At 38.2% G+C, this 18,541-nt stretch overlaps 1 protein-coding gene across 1 annotated transcript in view; it reads left to right on the top strand.

Moving 5' to 3' along the window:
* MAP3K15 (mitogen-activated protein kinase kinase kinase 15) overlaps positions 1 to 18,541 on the top strand; it is a 122,741-nt gene that overhangs the window by 79,029 nt on the left and 25,171 nt on the right. The window contains 9 exon segments of the mRNA XM_075196539.1: positions 393 to 442; positions 2,434 to 2,529; positions 4,132 to 4,219; positions 5,936 to 6,069; positions 7,552 to 7,679; positions 10,258 to 10,388; positions 14,321 to 14,426; positions 16,436 to 16,593; positions 17,540 to 17,723. Of these exon segments, the coding sequence (XP_075052640.1) occupies positions 393 to 442; positions 2,434 to 2,529; positions 4,132 to 4,219; positions 5,936 to 6,069; positions 7,552 to 7,679; positions 10,258 to 10,388; positions 14,321 to 14,426; positions 16,436 to 16,593; positions 17,540 to 17,723 (1,075 nt within the window).

Raw genomic sequence — 18,541 nt, 5'->3', positions numbered from 1 at the left:
AATATGTAGTGCATCTTTGTTATCCATTGGGTGCAAGCTCCAACAGTGTTAGTAAGTGCATGTATACAGGTAATTCTGACCTTATTTTCTGCAGAATTACTTAGGAGCTCCTGTCATTGTTACATGGCTATAATAGCCATTTTGTGGGCTTAGACCGTGTTCCTAGAATATCGATCATCTGCATTCTGATGAATAAGTAACATAACAGGCCAATATACATGAGGCACTGCTTCTACTGAATGGATAGACTGCATTCACAGTGATATCACGGTTTCCTAGTGAATTTATAGGCCTCATTGACGGGAATATTAGTTCAATGGCTGCCTCAACTATCTGTAGGAGACAGGTGTTATGGGACATATTTGTTTTACTTATCTAGTTTTTCTTTTCAGAAGGGAATTCATGAGTGGAATTTCACTGCTTCTTCTATAAGAGGCATAAGGTATGAGAAATACATATTATTATATGACATGCATTTCAAAGTTATGGGGAACTTGTGAAATATTTGAGCTGGTGCATTCCTGCTTTCAATCAAAATGTGTATTGTCAACACATAATGACAGGAAATTCTGCAAGTAGTAGTGGCTCTATTCTGTCTAAACAATTCCTGGAAGAGACTTTGTAAAATGACACTTTTATGGACCACAAAATGTGTCTGCTTCTGCTTGTTGACTTCTATACTTAATTATGAATAAGCTCTGTTTCATGATTTATTTCTAGTGCCTAGAGAGCACACAGTTCATCTGGTACTGTTATAGTTTGTACAGAAATATCTGCAACATAAGCCTTAAGTGTTTCAAATATTCTATAGATTTTAAAAATAGGTACGTGTAAGAGGCAGCATGGTGGCTAGGTGGTTAGCACTTCTGCCTCACAGTGCTGGGGTCATGAGTTCAATTCCCGACCATGTCCTTATCTGTGTGGTGTTTGTATGTTCTCCCTGTGTTTGCGTGGGTTTCCTATGGGTGCTCCGGTTTCCTCCCACACTCCAAAAACCTACTGGTAGGTTAATTGGCTGCTATCAAAATTGACCCTAGTCTCTGTCTGTCTGTCTGTGTGTATGTGTATGTTAGGGAATTTAGACTGTAAGCTCCAATGGGGCAGAGACTGATGTGAGTGAGTTCACTGTACAGCGCTGCGGAATCAGTGGCGCTATATAAATAAATGGTGATGATGATGATGAGGTAATACAAAGTTCTTGACTCTGTCCACCGATGTGGACATTTTGGAGGCATATTTTAAGGGTACAGTCCGTCCAATGTTTACAGCTGCAGCACTAAGTGGAAATATTTGAACATGGTAGAACAGTGATGAGCAACAGGCGGCCCTCTGAGCCTTCACTTACAGCCCCAGCTTATTCCTACTTTATTGTCGGATGTGTTTGCTATAGCTTGTAACACTTGTTTAAAATCCTTGTTGACATGTTATTACAGATAGGTGTCCTTCTTTACTTTAAATGTATTGTTTTTAACTTTTTACTGAGATTGAGGGTAATGTGCGGCCCTTTTGAAGAGTATCAGGTGTCCCACACTGTTGTAGAATATCGAGATGGTCGTCCAGATCATGTGACTGGACTGTGTAACTGCTAGTTAATCACATTCTGCTAACACCCACCTCATATTACCCAATATCAAATTTATCTTAGTCCAGACAATGTGCGTCCATTATCAATGCTGGGTGTACAAAGCATTTAATTGCTGCTTGTGAAATAACCCTCAATGTAAAATGAATATGTGAATGTTGTGATAAAACCTTTCACTGAATATTTCCTCACGTTTGTGAAATTTGTGTAAGTAAAAACAGTTCAGTTCTCCAACATTTCATATGGATAATGAATCCGTTGTTTGAATGTTCCTCCTTTTTCACACATGTGTGCTGTATTTGTCATAACTTCGTGTTATCACTGAAACATACGACAGTAAGCAGTTTACACTGACGTCTTTGTAATCCAGTATTCAAGTGTTATTTTATTTCAATAGTCTTCTCACACTGTTGTATAGTTCATAGTAGATACCAGAGAACAGAGGGCTAAGTCACAGTTTTTATATTAATTTAGTTACCAGAAGAAACTGATTACTTAATGACTTGTAGGTTGACAGCATAAGAAAGCCAGTGTAATATTTGGCAGGAAGCACCAGTTGGAAAGGAATGGTCGATGAAGCTATGAATGAACATAGAGATATCATTCACATTATGCGATCCGCAGAGAGAAACTGACAGTGATGGCAATGTTGATGAGAATTGTATTAGCGGGTAAATCACTTTTTTAGATCAGGTGTAGGCAACCTCTGGCTGTTTATCTGCAGGTTGTTGACCTCTGTTTTAGATACATTATATAAATAAAACCGTTTATGTATTTTACTATTGCTCATTTGTCTTGTTTCTGTATGAATGAAAAAATACTAACCTAGAAATATCTCTTTCATTCTGCAGCATATCAAAGTTTGATGAGCGATGTTGCTTTCTGTATGTACATGACAATTCAGATGATTTTCAGATTTACTTCTCCACAGAGGATCAGTGCAATAGGTGAACTTATACTGTTATTATTATTTCTAACAGTAAACAGCATAAAACAAGCAAACTAGTCAGATTCATGTATATCTAGAAGTTACATTGTATATAAATGTTTTGTAATTATTAGTTATTTTTATTATTATTATTATTATTATTAGATATTTGCATGGCTTTGTTTGTCAGCAGCAGAAAGTTGTAGGACCTGCGTGGGTAAATGTTTAATATTATGTTTATAAAAGTAATAAAATTAGTTTATTTTAAAAAAAAAATGTGTATAAATGTGGGATTCTGTTTCTAAGACTAGTATTGTAAACAGATTTTGTGTGACCCTCCTAGGACAGCAGTGATCTAGTATTTGCTCTCTGTGTACTTCTTGCCCGTTTCTGCAAATGTTTTGTCTTGTTGCCAGTGCCCTATGCTCAGGTCACAGAAATGCTGTGTTAATGAATACCCAGTTGTAGTCTGATCATATCACTATTATTAACCATTGATTGTTTCAGATATGCTCCACTTCAAAGTAAAATGATTGATAGAAGTGCTGGGTGTTTTGCTATATATTAATATGGGATCATTCTGTAGATTCTATACTTCATTCCAAAGATATTACTTGTGGACAGTAGTGTTTACAATCACAAAGCTTTGCAATAGCAACATGCATTTAAATGTTGTGTAATTGGTGTCATACATACATACATATGAACAGTACAAGAAACATGGCTATTAGTGCAGTGCTCTTGGCAGTATGCATGAGAAAGCCGCACTTTATAAGGAAAGAGGACTAGGTGACAGTGTTTTTCTCATCAGTGTCAGAAGCTTCAAATCACAGTCAGCAATGTTGTGACAATAGCAACACAAACACTGCTGACTTTTCCCATGGAACTTTTCATAGAGACGTATGTACACCTAGAGGAGAAAGGATGTTTGTATATACCCTGTTAATTAATAGTACCCTACAGTTATTAGGAGCCTTGTTTAGTCTATAGAAGTACCTGCTATGTGATCATATGGAGGTTTGCATTCGTTCACTTTTTATTTGTATTGTGTTTTTTTCAGTTAGTTTACAGTTATGTGACAGTCAGACATCATGCAAATAAAAATTGCACAAGTAGTGTTCTTTGTAGAAAATAACTAAAGACAGTTGTTGCAATATTAATAAGGCAATTAATTGTACATGCTTGCATGACTATAGCATTTTATGTAAATCAAGTTGCGTGTTTAAAGACCAATATTGTCCTGGTGACAGGCAATACCTTGGTTCTGAATGGATTACAGATAGAACACATCACAAGTGCAACAGAAAACCCTTGTAAATGGAAAGAAACATACTTTGAAGCATAGTTGTAATCTTAATGGGTACTGGGTTGTGTATTTCCTTTGGCGTCGTACTTCTTATGCACTCAACCAACACTTAGCCATTAATTGTCAAGCTCCAAGCCACTTAACTGAGAAGCAACAAAGATTGTTTCCTCTCACCAAATGCTTAAGGGTTTAATGTAGCTATATTTCCATATTTAGATATTTTATGTCATATTAAATGACTTTTAGCAGCATACAGTATTGTTCTATCGTTTTTTTTCCGGCTGTGCATTTAACACATATTTTTGCAATAAACAGGTTTTGTACTCTTGTTAAAGAGATTATCACAGATGTTGTAGGGAGCACCGTAGAGCTGGAGGGAGAGGCAGATGGAGATACATTAGAGGTAATATACCTGTTTTATATACAATATGGTCTCTTCAAGAGCATTTGTATTTATGTCATTATCCTTTTATTTGTTTGTTTATAGGTTTATAGATAGTAATATATGTATTCTATGCATGTTTTCACAACTTGTACTTTGACTATACAGCACTTACTAATAAGACATTTTAAAATTAAAAGTAAAATATTGTTTTTTGTAACTACCCCTACCCCCTACTAGCATAACTGTGGGGTTTCAATATCCAGGACCATTGAAATTCTTATACTAAACCCTTTCTTAGTCAGCTCTCTAGCGATCCACACTTGGGGGTATATTTACTAAACTGCGGGTTTGAAAAAGTGGAGATTTTGCCTATAGCAACCAGTCAGATTCTAGCTGTCAATTTGTAGAATGCACTAAATAAATGAAAGCTAGAATCTGATTGGTTGCTATAGGCAACATCTCCACTTTTCCAAACCCGCAGTTTAGTAAATCTAGCCCATGGAGAACATTGAATGAATACAGTGAACAGTGCAATTGTACCCAGAACGCTGATTGGTCAGTCTGTCATGACAACCAATGAGAATTCTTGTTACACTTGCAGTGCTCATATTCCAAAGTTCTCCAGGGTGTCAGTCCCTGACTATTACTGGCTGAGGTAGGCTGATTACATCAGGTACTATGGAGATTCTGGAAATGGGAAACACAGGTTTCTGTTTGTTTGGGGTGATGGTTATTTTTTTTTGAACATTTTTTTCTTCAGTGTTTAAATCAACATCTAATCATATAACAATGGCTAATGTTTTCAGAGCTTCGGGAAAAAGAAATAAATAATTTATGTATAAAACATGTAATGCCCTTCTAAAAAATATAATGTCATTGAATTATAATGGGGTTAAACATATATTGATATGGAAATGCCTAATGTAGTAATGTGTGTAAAAAGTGGCTTGCGTAATTTAGTAAATCAGTATGGGCCAACACAATGATTTGTGATATAGGTTAATGTATATGTGCATGATTAAGCTGTATTTCAATTTGATTATCTAATATATATAAGCCTAGCGGCGTGTGTTAGTGTGTGTGTGGGAAAAACTTTTTTCTCAGAAAGGGCTCATCCAATTGACCTGAAATTTGATATACTGACATTATTTGACAAAAAAATTATAATAGTGAAGTCAGTTAACTTCCATCATCCCCCCTTCCCCCCGTGGGAGGGGTAGTAAAGGCTACATTTACCAGTTGAGGGCTCAAACTTTTGACCGTGTGGGTATTTATTTACCAGAGCCTGTGTTTGGTCATGGACAATTGTATGTCGCATTTTCACGAGTACGGAGAAGCAGTGATGTGAAAGTGCAGGTTATGAATACTGCCCTTCAAGGAAGACTGATTGAGCACAGCGATAAGGTTTTTAGCAGAAACGTGTATCGAGAGGTTTTAGAACAGTAAGACGATGGAGATTAAGGATGTGGCGATGAAGATGAAGGATGAGGTGATGGAGAAGAATGATGAGGTGGTGACATGTGGACAAAACCACGTTAAAAAAGGGCGCTTACGTCGGGAAGTAACGCTCTTCCCCTGAGGAGGCCTGGCCTAGCCCCAAATGCATGACAAGAACCTTTTTAACACCTTAAGTAGCTTGATTTGACTAGAATGCATGAGTATCATGCACGGGTTAACTTGTATCTTATATTTATTAAAGCATATGTAATATGTGTTTGTATTTGTCATTTTCAGTATGAATATGACTATGATGAAAATGGGGACAGAGTAATCTTAGGTAAAGGTACCTATGGAGTGGTGTACGCAGGCCGAGATCTGAGCAATCAGGTCCGTATAGCAATCAAGGAGATACCAGAGAGAGACAGTAGGTGAGTCCTATATAGACTGAATCCTTTAAAGCGGCAAACCCATGAAAAAATTAGGCTTGTTTTTTTAACATAAATCACATTGGAAGACTGTAAGAAAAATGTTGGTAATTACCATTTTTGGTATGTTTTTTCAGGCTGCAATTAATGTGTTCTAATTCTGCAAACAAAGCGCAGTGCCATGTGACTACCATGGCAACCACAGTCACATAATGTAGTGGGCAGAGAAGTTTTGAAATGCACCTCTGAGCTCAATCTACTTTGTGCACTGTATAATCCTCCCTCTTCTTCTCGCCCCTCTTCCATCACATTACATGCTGAGAGTTGCGAGTCTGGCGGGACACTGTAAGCCCGGTAAGCACTGCAAGAGGGCGCCGTGTTTAGCAAGGCACCTTGCGAACTTGCCAATAGGTGACGTATCCATTGTCATCCACAGCTGACTCCCCCCCTTATTCTGAGTTCTCACTCTAAATAGAGTGGATATCGAATAAAGTAGACTATCGGCATGTGTAGTGAGAGGCTTTACCCAACATGCGCAGTGAAGGACTTCTCTTGCACATGCTAAGTGAAGGGCAGGGGGGACGCTGGAAATCCCAGCACCAGCCCTGCTGGCAGCCATACTTGTCTATACTTACCAGGACATCCTGCTAGCCAATCCATGGGTGACGGTCCCCTTGTTCCAAGTCCCAGCTCTAAATAAAGTGGATATCAGCAAATGTATAGTATCGGTGCGATTGCAGTGAATGGCTTCCCCCTGCGCAGTGAAGGCCAAGGAGGGCGCTGGAGAGCCCACCAGCGGCCCGGCTGGCAGCCCTACATTCCAGAGAGATTTTGAAAAGTAGAAAATGATTTATAGGAGGACAGATAAGAAATGCATTAAATGTATGCTTAAAAGGTACTTAAGTTGCTATTAAAGTCAATGCTGTGCATGATTGCTGCTTTACCTGAGCAACAAGTGTCTGCTGCTGGAAGCATAGCTTGTATGAACAATTCTAACCTAAAAACATCTTAACTGTCATCCCATGAACTCACCTGTAGAGAGCACCCTGGTCTAGGCCTCTGTCATTATAGAATATTTCCACTAAGGGATTGTTCACACGGGTGGACTCGATGCTCCCATCTTTCATCCCATTTTATAGGCGGTTGCAGTATGAACAAAGGGTTAATGTAGACTCCCACCTGTCCAAAAATAGAATACAACACAGATGAATATCAAAAGCACCTCTGTGCACAGACCTTAATTCAGTCTCTCCCAGAGATTGTATCTTCTGCCATCTTCTTAAATAGATACAGGCTGACAGATCATAAATCATTGTTAAATATTAAATAACAGCTTTGTTTTTGTTCACACTCCAACAGCTGAAACATGAAAATGTAAGATGTGCAAATATTTTAATAATTGTGTTTTAGCGTCCTATTATGGATATGGATTAAAAGTTGATTAACTAACTTGGTTGTAAAAACATATTTTATTTCATTATACAGATATTCCCAACCTCTTCATGAAGAGATTGCTCTTCATAAGTATCTCAAACACCGCAACATAGTTCAGTATTTAGGCTCAGTATCAGAAGATGGGTACATCAAAATCTTTATGGAGCAAGTCCCTGGAGGTTTGTTTGATAGACATACCAGTGGGTATGAGCCCTAAATGACATATTGAAGCTGATATAAATGATATTCTGAATATATATATATATATATATATATATATATATATATATATATATATATATATATATATATATATATATATATATATTGATATGATATATATGATATGATATGATATATATGATATATGTATATGATATATATTATATATGATATACATATGATATATGATATGATATATATGATATGATATATATGATATATTTTACCTGTGTGTAAAAAATTTTTCAAGACCTGTGACTTTGGGTTACTTCAGAATTCATCGCAAGCATAGATATACTTTGATGAGAACCATATGAAAATATATCCTCAACGATTTTATTGTTTGATGTTATTCAAGATTTTCCTGATGACATTACCATTGCCCACATTTCTGACATTTTCCAAAGACATAGGCTGAAGTATGTTATTGTTTGTATGTGACATGTGCAATATTTATTTTCTAATATGTCTATCCTTAATTTCTGACTTGATGTATATCGTTTATCTCAAGTAAATACTGTAATATTATTTTACATAAATAGTACTATAAATAAGTTCTATAAATAGTAAGGGTAAAAAGACATGGCTCGCAATTCAAGCCTCTCATAAAGTCATAAAATAAATCATCTCACCTCTAAGGTCACAATAACAAACCACATTTAATCTAAAATCTATGAAAGTTCATATAGCAGCTGCAGGGAGGAGAAATCCTTTCAATCATAGTCTCATTGATATATTCTGAAGATCCACATATATGAAGTCCCAGATTTTGAGCATATGTAATTGTAAAAGTTGAACATATGTATTAAAGCTTCCACAGTCCGTGGTAAAGGGCTAAATCCAGTTAGCGATGGCTTAAAGCTTACAAATCGTTTCCATTGGGTTTCTTACTAAACCTAGGACAGGGATTACATTGATAGCTGCAGTCACAAGTGAATGAGTATATCCTCAAAGACCCGGGTTTTATTTAAGCGGATTAAACACATGTACATTTTAAATGGGACTGTTGGTAGTTCTTTAAAAAACTCCACCTTCGCAGGGTGAAACGCGTCAGTATCACAGAGCAGGTTGGGAGGTTTGAGTCTCATAGAGACGTCCGTCATGTGACCACTTCCTGGAGGGATACCTATCACAAACAATACACGCTGGTGGGGACACACATGGGACTATACAGAGACATTGAAAGGTTTGCGTGTACCTGTTTTAAATAGTAAACTGGCCACTTACTTAAATAATAATAATAATACTCTTCCCGTTTGCAATGTACATGTGTACAGTGTGTTAGTAATAACTAGACAGGAGAACCCTTGTTTGAAGGCGAGGACTCCCTTCTTTCAAATTAACAAGCCCCTGTTTATTTTGAAGCTGGGTGAGGGTGAGATCTGGTCTTGTAGCCCCGCCCCCTTTTCTATCATACTAGATCAGCAGGCAAAATTTAAACAGGGACAGGGGGTTTAGTGCTTATTGGAGGTATTGTGCTTGTTGCCAAGGGCTGCGTGATTGTGACTTCATCACACTGCAGTGGCTCCTTCTTTACAATTTTGGCTGCATGTAGAGGGCGGGTCCCATTCACCTTTAGTTGTCAGGTGGTTGCAACCCTTTAAACCCCCTTTGAGAGCCTCTATTTCCTTTTCACAGTGAGGTATCCAAACCGTACCCCATAATTAAGATGAATCTAACTATTAACATGCCTGGCACTGTATGCTACTACTCAGCATTCTATAAACTTGTATTACCTAGTCCTTTTATATGTCAGCCCCCCACATTGTATTCTATTTGTGGTGTAATTAGCTTAGTTATTACCATAACACTACATCTATGTACATTAAATTTAATTTGCCATTTCACGGTCCAGGTTGTCAAGTTTCTGTCGCAAGTAGTCATCCTTGTCTGTGTTAATAACCCTACAAAACTTAGTAGACACCTTGCTTTCTAGGCCACCTACAAGGTTGTTAATACAAGGATTACAAATGTAAGGCCCCAATACTGATCCTTGTGGTACACCACTAATAACTTTACTCCAGTCTTAATATGTTGTCTTCCGTCCTCCACCAGTGTACATTGGGTATTAATACTAATCATACAACACACACTGACAGCATTTAATTTAAGATATATGGGGATACTTAATCCAGAATGAAAGCTTTGAATATCCTTTAATTAAAACTAATTAGTGCTATATGGCTATATTACTAATACAGTAGTGTAAGTATACCAATAGACTACTAACAACTACAAAGTCATGTTTTAAAATAGGTTTTTTTTAAATGTAAAGGTATGTCTTTCTGTACTACTCACTTGTATTAAACTATGCACTCATGCGATCAGAATAAATGCACTGTTCAGACAATTGCCGGGAAAATGAGAACCCTGACCCAGCCCAGAAACCTTCATTGCTTGTGCACACACAGGATGAAGTCTCGGTTACAAGCTCAATAAACTTGCTTTTGAAGTCTGGCACATAAAGATAAAACTAAGTTATGATGTCATGTCTATGTATTCCCCGGAGCACTGACAGTCTCTCTCTGTAAACAGGTAGTCTTTCAGTTCTTTTGAGGTCCAAGTGGGGTCCTATGAAGGAACCGACCATTAAATTTTACACCAAGCAGATCTTGGAAGGGTTGAAGTATCTTCATGAGAATCAGATCGTACACCGAGATATAAAGGTAATATATTAACTGTCTTTCCATAAAATATAAATTTATTGTTATACTTTTGTATTTTGACTTAATATGAGAATTATTTTCTGCATTATGACATCCAGGTTCAGCAGTTACATAAGGACCTAAGGCAAATGTGGAGGAAAGAGCAGAGCATTTCTAGTATTTACTCCATATTTGCAATCAGACGCCTTCGGGGTAAACATGGGCTCACACACACACACACATTGTAATGATATAATTATCACGTGGCTTGTTGCGCCGCTCCCTTCTGTTCTTCCTGCACCTAAATCCTCCACCACCTCTGTCCATTTTATTAGCAGTCCTTAGCGATATGTAGCCCTTAAATACTACATATGCCGCTGCTGTTTGCCAAAAACATTGAGGCTGTAGGTACATTAGTACATAGAGCCCATAATGTCTAACCATATTCACACCTCAATTCTGCCAGTGGTCATCTCTTGTTCCATAGGCATGTAAAGACATTTTTTTTACTTTTCTCTGGAAATTCCAGGACTGAGTAAAGCTGGGTACACACTACACAGTTTTCGTCCAATAATCGGCTCAATCAGCCGACATACGACCGCTCGTTCAAAAGTCGGGCCAGTGTGTGTGTAGTGACACGATGGTCAAAAGTCTGCCCAAATGTACGATTGTCGCCTCATTTGGTTGGTCGTACCGTTTAATATTTTCGTTCCAATCTCGTTTCCGCTGTGTAGTGTGTATAAACTTCCGACCGATCCACAACAGGGAGTACGAAATTAGTCATTGCTCACGACAACATGGATGTAAAAAGTCGCTAAAGGGACGTCCGCTTTTCCCTTTATCGTCCTAAACAAGGCTAGTGTGTATGCAGTCCATGGACCGAGCGATTGGACCATCGTTCGCATGTAAAATCGATTGGCATAAAAAGTTGGTGGAAAATTCTGTAGTGTGTACCTAGCTTAAGGATGGGTACACACTACAGAATTTTCAGACCACTGTGTTATCTACAACGATTTTGGTATCTACTAAAAAAAAAGGCCCGATCAGCATGCTGATTCAAGCATACACACTATACACGTTTTAAAAGATTTTCCCTCAGATCTGTGCTCTTCAACTGTCAACCGTCAGCTGAAAAGATCAGGACTCTGTAAACTCTATGGAGATCCTGATCGTGAGTGCATATACACTGCAGCATTGGAACGACGTCGTTCCATAGCTGAATGAGATATATAGTCCTACTAAACAATAAAAACAAACGATGGTCGCTGTTCGGAGTGACTATTGTTCATCATCTAAGTGTACACACTAATAAATTATTGGGCTGAAGAGTCGTTTATCGGCTGATTTGCCCTATAATTGCCTGAAGACACCGTAGTTTGTACCCAGCCTAACTTTCATGTAAAGCAGACATTGCCACATTACGGTGACACTACAAATCCCAGTATTGAGGCATCTTGGGGTAGATGTCTTCAGGTAGCAGGATTTAGGGGCAGCAAAATGTTGGGAATTAAGTTAAAAACAAGGCACAAAGTCTGTAAATATAATAGCGATTAAAGTGGTTATATTTGTCTTTTATTAGCGAGTACAGTACTTGTATTCAAATGTGTTTTCTAGTTTTTGCATAGGATGTAAGTGAGCCATTCCAGTTGATGCCTCGAGCAGCAGGATTAATAAGCCACTGCCTGACAAAACTTTGACAATTTTTACAATTTTGAAAGAGAATAGCTAAATCCATCAAAAGGGCAGCACGGTGGCTAAGTGATTAGCACTTCTGCCTCACACCACTGGGGTCATGAGTTCAATTCCCGACCATGGCCTTATCTGTGTGGAGTTTGTATGTTCTCCCTGTGTTTGCGTGGGTTTCCTCCGGGTGCTCCGGTTTCCTCCCACACTCCAAAAACATACTGGTAGGTTGATTGGCTGCTATCAGATTGACCCTAGTCTCCCTCTGTCTGTCTGTCTGTCTGTTAGGGAATTTAGACTGTAAGCTCCAATGGGGCAGGGACTGATGTGAATGAGTTCTCTGTACAGTGCTACGAATTTGTGGCACTAAATAAATAAATGCTGCTGCTGATGATGATGGGTTGTGTTAAAATGATTCTAAAAGCCGTATTTAAACAGATTGCAATCTAACTGGCATTAAACTGATGATGGGATTATGACAGGTTTGTATAAATAAATCACAGGAAATAATGTAAACATATGTAACTGTTTGTGAAGTTTGTCTCTGAAGCTAGATGCATACAGTGATTAGAGAGTGAATGAAACCATTTATCATTGTTCAGTTTGTAATTTCCGTCGTCTTGTTACAGATAATTACTATGAATATCATTTGTGTGGAAAAACCAACAAAATTCCACACATATTTTGCATGTATTACATACTTTTGACATGCACAGACTGGGGATGTACAGTATAGGGGTCTGTTTATTCCAGTCCTAATTACTCTGCACTGTACTTACTGTTTTCTGTGTATTTCTCATGCTGATAAGTGTAAACTTGCAGCAGTGAGGTGCAGCATGCCAAAAACTAACTGTTGTATAAAGGGTCAGGGCCATCTTAACAACATTAATGGCCCCCGGGCAAAGCAGTGCACCAGGGCCCCTAGATATAGATATAGATATATAGATGTATACAGATATAGATATAGATATATAGAGATAGAGATAGATAGATGTACCTGCTCAGTGACCCTTGAAGGTGTTTTTTGCAGGTTTTTTCTTTTGCAGGATTATTTATTCTCTTTAAGAGCCGTGCCTATGGGGCCCCCTTGCCTGTGGGGCCCCCGGGCAGCTGCCCATCGTGCCCAATGGATAAGATGGCCCTGTAAAGGGTGCAATAAAGGCAGATCAAAATGTATTGAGGAAAATATGCAAAACATTTAAAGGAGAGTCTGACTTGCTTAGCTGGCAGAATCTCCCCAATTACAAATACTCCGTTTTGCTGACCCTGATCTGATGTAGCATTTTTCAAAATTCATTAAAAATGGCTTTGAGGCATCTTGTGACAGGAAAAAGGTTATGCAACTATTTGTACAGAGTTATTCTGTAAGCCACATAAGGCAAGCTGTTAGCTCTGTGTGTCTAATCATTATTTACCATCTACTGTGCAGATGTTAAGTACAGACAATATCATTTATATAGCTGTAATAATTAGTCATTGTAATCTGCATAATTAGGAATATGGAACCTGTAGCATAGTGCAGTGAATTACAATGGACGTGGACAGGCAGGGATATTCATTGGAGATAATTACACCATCAGACGGATTGTATCTCGGGAAGGGTGGGATTTATTCTGCGTCACACCTGTTAAATATTTTGTGCTAAGCCATGCCCTATCTGTGAACAGACCTAAGGTAGTGTAATCAGCAATAATGATAATCCTTGGCTCTGAGCTGCCAACATAATTCTCTGTTGCATCCTCCATGAAGAAAGAACCTCCCAGCTATAATTATCTGTATCATACATTATCATATATGTCCCAGCACTCTAAGTCCACCTATGCTCCTTTGCGTCGATGGATTGTTTGTAAGAACAGGACGGAATTATGAACCAGTAAAATCATCAGACAGAGAAGAGAGACAACAGCATTGGAAACAAATAGAAAATTAAAGGGATTTGCAAAATTCAATTAAAAAGTTACATGCTACACTGTTAGTTTTATTTGCTAACATTACACAATAGCATTGTTAACTAAGATATTTCTTAAATATAGTGTTCTGCTTCATTCTTGATTGATATTTATATATACTAGCATGCTATGTTTTAAATGGTATGTTTTAGAAAACCGTTGTCAATAGAATACATTATAGTTGCGGCATTATTTTGATGCATAGTTTCACTTGACACTATTCTCATGCCTACATTTTGAGAGCTGTTAAAAACACAGTGCCTCACTGCACACATTTGTCTAATTATGGTGTAATATTTAGTCATCATATCGTTTCTCTAGGGTGATAATGTTTTAGTGAATACATACAGTGGAGTAGTGAAAATATCAGATTTTGGGACCTCAAAGAGACTTGCTGGAGTAAACCCCTGCACTGAGACTTTTACTGGTAAGAGTCTGATTAATATGTTTCTATGTTTACCAAAAATCAATGTTGATCTGATTACTCTGATTAGTCAATTACCATTTTGTCTTCATTTGTACTTTGTGATTGATCTCTACCATGTGACTGCCAGTGTCTGGTGTCTGGAAACAAACCTGTTTTTATATGCTGGAGTAAACTACATTTATGATTCATCCATGTGGGTGACACTGAGACCAGGGGGTATAAAGGCTCTCTTTAGGACACTGACACTTTAAAAACAAAGAAAACACAAAACTGTTCTTATTGCATTTGCTCCTCCCTCCTCTATCCTGTAGGCAATACTTTGCTATATAAGTTACAGTAGCAGAGATCAGCTTTCTTTTTAAACTACTTGAATGTCTGCTGAAACTTCCCCTAAATTTCATTTTACAGTATGCACTTACTCATACTTGCCAACTCTCCCGGAATGTCCTGGAGACTCCCGCATTTTGGGAGAGTCTCACGGACTCCCGGGAGTGTGAAAATCTCCCGAATTCTGCCCACTTCCTAGTGAAGTGGGCAGAATTTGGTCCAAAATGCTGCGATTCTCCCCACCCCGATGTAAAATGACGCGATTTTTGGCGCCCCACCCCCCTCATGCCCCCCTCCCCCGGCAGGCTCCCGGAAGACAGCTCCGTAAAGTTGCTAAGTATGCACTTACTAAATAAGGTAAACACTCATTTTGGTGTGGACCTATGACTGAAAGTAGTCTTCTTACTAGGAAGAGAAAACTACTACACCACTGCTTCTAAGTGACAGCTGCGGAATGACTTCTTCCAGTAGACTGCTGGGTGCCTTGGACTGGATCCCTAATCTTATTATTGACAGGCTTTAATTAGCAGGCCATGGCCAGTTTTATTCCAGTTTCAGAAATGAAAAGCGTGTTCCCTTTTAAGCCTGTTAAGGGAACAGCATTATACATTATATATACTCCTGCTACAAATGCAGATTATATACATATTTTAGCAAAATGAATCTACTAAGCAAAGTCAGATTACCCTATGAGATATGTAATCCTTGGTAACATGCATTTTTCTTAGCTGCTCCTCTATAAATCATTATCTCCTTTTCAAAATCTCTTTGGGGGGCAAACATAGACACAGTCAGTCTGCTACATAGACACAGGCTCACATCTCTCAGCATGTCATGTGATGCAGAGGAGGGAATAGGAACGAGGATGTCGCAGATCTCAGAAGGGCGTTCCAAAGTCTCTTCTCACTGCATCATGGACCATGTGACTGTGTTTGTAGTCCATGACACTGAACATAATTATAAATCCATTAATAGCAGCCTGACCAAACAAGGGAAAATGGTAAATACCAACATTATTCGGGTTGGGTACGTTTTTTTTTGTTCTGAAAAACCCGACACCCACTTTCCCTACAAATAAAAACCGAAAGAGTTAAAAAGCGATGGCAATATAAATAATAGACTTACCCTTAAAGCGACTCTGAAGATCTCCGATGAGGGAAAATGCTGACTGCAACTGATGTTGACTGAAGAGCTGTCCGGCACTTCTGTTTCCTGTCATTGCTACTTCTATTCCTCTGAATTTAAAGCGGCAATGTCGGGCTCCCATAGGTTAAATGTTTAAACACTTAACCCGACATTGGCGCTTTAAATTCAGAGGAATAGAAGTCGCATTGACAGGAAACAGAAGTGCCGGACAGCGGTCAGTTGCGGTCAGCATTTTCCCTCATCGGTGATCTTCAGAGTCGCTTTAAGGGTAAGTCTATTTATATTGCCATCGCTTTTTAACTCTTTCGGTTTTTATTTGTAGGAAAAGTGGGTGTCGTAATGGTGGTAATCATATTAACGATTACCAACGGATTCTTCTTATAGCCTTTCTGTTAAAAAACGCACCTCATTTTTCATGGAATTGGTGATTTAAAGAAAAAAACACATAAGATTCAATATATCTCTTCTCTTTGTGTGTCTCTTTTTTATTTGTAGATTTTTGTGTATGTTAACATGATCTGTCTCTTTATTTGTAGGGACATTGCAATACATGGCTCCGGAGATCATTGATAAGGGGCCCAGAGGATATGGGGCCCCGGCTGATATCTGGTCTCTTGGCTGTACGATTATTGAAATGGCAACAGGAAGGCCCCCATTCCACGAGCTAGGAGAACCCCAGGCTGCAATGTTTAAGGTACAGTGTTGAATGTGAATGAAAATAACTGCACTCTACATACCGATCTTGTAGGAAAATTATCGTTAAATGAGTAACGTATAGTTCTTATACATTGAGACATATGTCTATGAATACATTGTTATCTACATTTATTTATTAAGTGACGGCATACTCTGCAGCACTTTATAATTGAGAACATTGCATAACAGATGAGAAATATCTATCTGTATATTATTATGCCACATTTCTGCAATTCCTATAAGACAATAAAGTTATTAATGACCTACTCCTCAACGAGCCTGTGACTTACTTTCTGTAGCTCTCAGTATTCGTCAGAACAGAAACACATTTGATTCCTAGGTGTAATTTGAAAGTGAGGGTTCTCCAGCTCCTCACCTAATCTGGGTCTAGAAGCTCAATTCATTTGCTACTATATAGTTGGACAAGTATTGCTTCACTTTAAAGTCATTTGAAAATCCACTCAGTCTTCAAACCTGGAATGTAGGAGATAGTTTAATACTTATGTATTAATATGTGGAATGTTGTATTATAAACTTGCACTTTGTAGTATGGGATTAAATAAGCATGCTGAGAACACAAGTGTGTGACTTGTATATACTGTACAAAACTCTTATTACACACACTTACATGATATATGGTAACTTTGTCTTAAAGTAGTCTGTTAGAATAAACAACATTGGAGGATATTAAACTGTCTTCCTTTATCAATGCATGAAATAAACAGATTGTGACAAACCAAATTATTATTCACTTTATATAACATGCAGTTAATATACATGACAATCACTCAGCACATTGGGATGTCAAACCTCGTATTCATACTATAGTCCAATACTATACGTCACTATAGGTGTATTCTGTAATGTACTAAAATGATGACAGCCTTTCATGTTTTATTACTGAACTGCTGCCTGGTCTATGCTGCACGGTTTGTGTTTTACAGGTGGGCATGTTTAAAATCCACCCAGAGATTCCCGAATCCCTGTCGGCAGAGGCCAGAGCGTTTATATTACTCTGTTTTGAGCCGGACCCTGTAAAGCGTACAATAGCAGCGGACCTGCTGAGGGACTTCTTTCTGAAACAAGCAAACAAAGGCAAGAAAAGTAAAATTGCATTCAAGCCCTCAGGTAGGTTCCCATTGTTATCCCATCCGTTGTGATCCAGGACAATGTTTTGCTCATATGGGAATTAGCATATGACCTTAGAATAGCTCACAATTACTTTCTTCTGTTTGCTTAACAAATTATAAATATAACAGGACATGATCCAACATTGCTTTAGTTTCCAGAATATGCGGGAAATACAGCTAAACATGTACCTCTGCCAGAACATTGGGTCTTTATGGGGCATATTCAATTCTCCGGAAGTCCCGCTGCGTAAAAACTACTACTGTTATTACGGTAGTAGTTAGCTGGATTTCAGCTCAGGGAGCTGCGAGCTGAAATCCAGCGAGAAAATTAACGTATTAACATTTTTTCCCGCATTACCATAATAACGGTAATAGTGCGCGGACCGCGGGATTTTCTGCGTTTCTGCCGACAATTGAATACGCCCCTATATGTCATATTGTAGAAAATGTGACATATGAGCAGTTCAATGGCAGAATGGGAGTGACAATGATGTACAAAACTTTTTAGGACTAGGGACATTTCATGCACAATGGGAGTGTGAGCCTTTATTATTGGTAAATTTATGCCAATTTACCCTGCACACTCCAACCGCACATTTACCCCAAAGTGTAAGTATACATTGAGAAGTAGTTGTATAATCTCTACAAAAGAATGTAACATTCAGTTTACCTTGATCTACTGTATAAAGTTCACTGGTCCCAAAGAAGTACAATAGCGGTCAGAACCAGACTATGAATGCTACCAAGTATTACCGGTGTGATAGGTTGGATTTGTAACTCTAATTCCGATAGATTCCCATAATCGCCAAGATTACT

The sequence above is a fragment of the Mixophyes fleayi genome, chromosome 2, assembly GCF_038048845.1.
Source record: "Mixophyes fleayi isolate aMixFle1 chromosome 2, aMixFle1.hap1, whole genome shotgun sequence".
Classification (NCBI taxonomy): Eukaryota; Metazoa; Chordata; class Amphibia; order Anura; family Limnodynastidae; genus Mixophyes; species Mixophyes fleayi.
The sequence above is the reverse complement of the archived record's forward strand: the minus strand, read 5'-3'. Positions and strand labels throughout refer to the sequence as shown.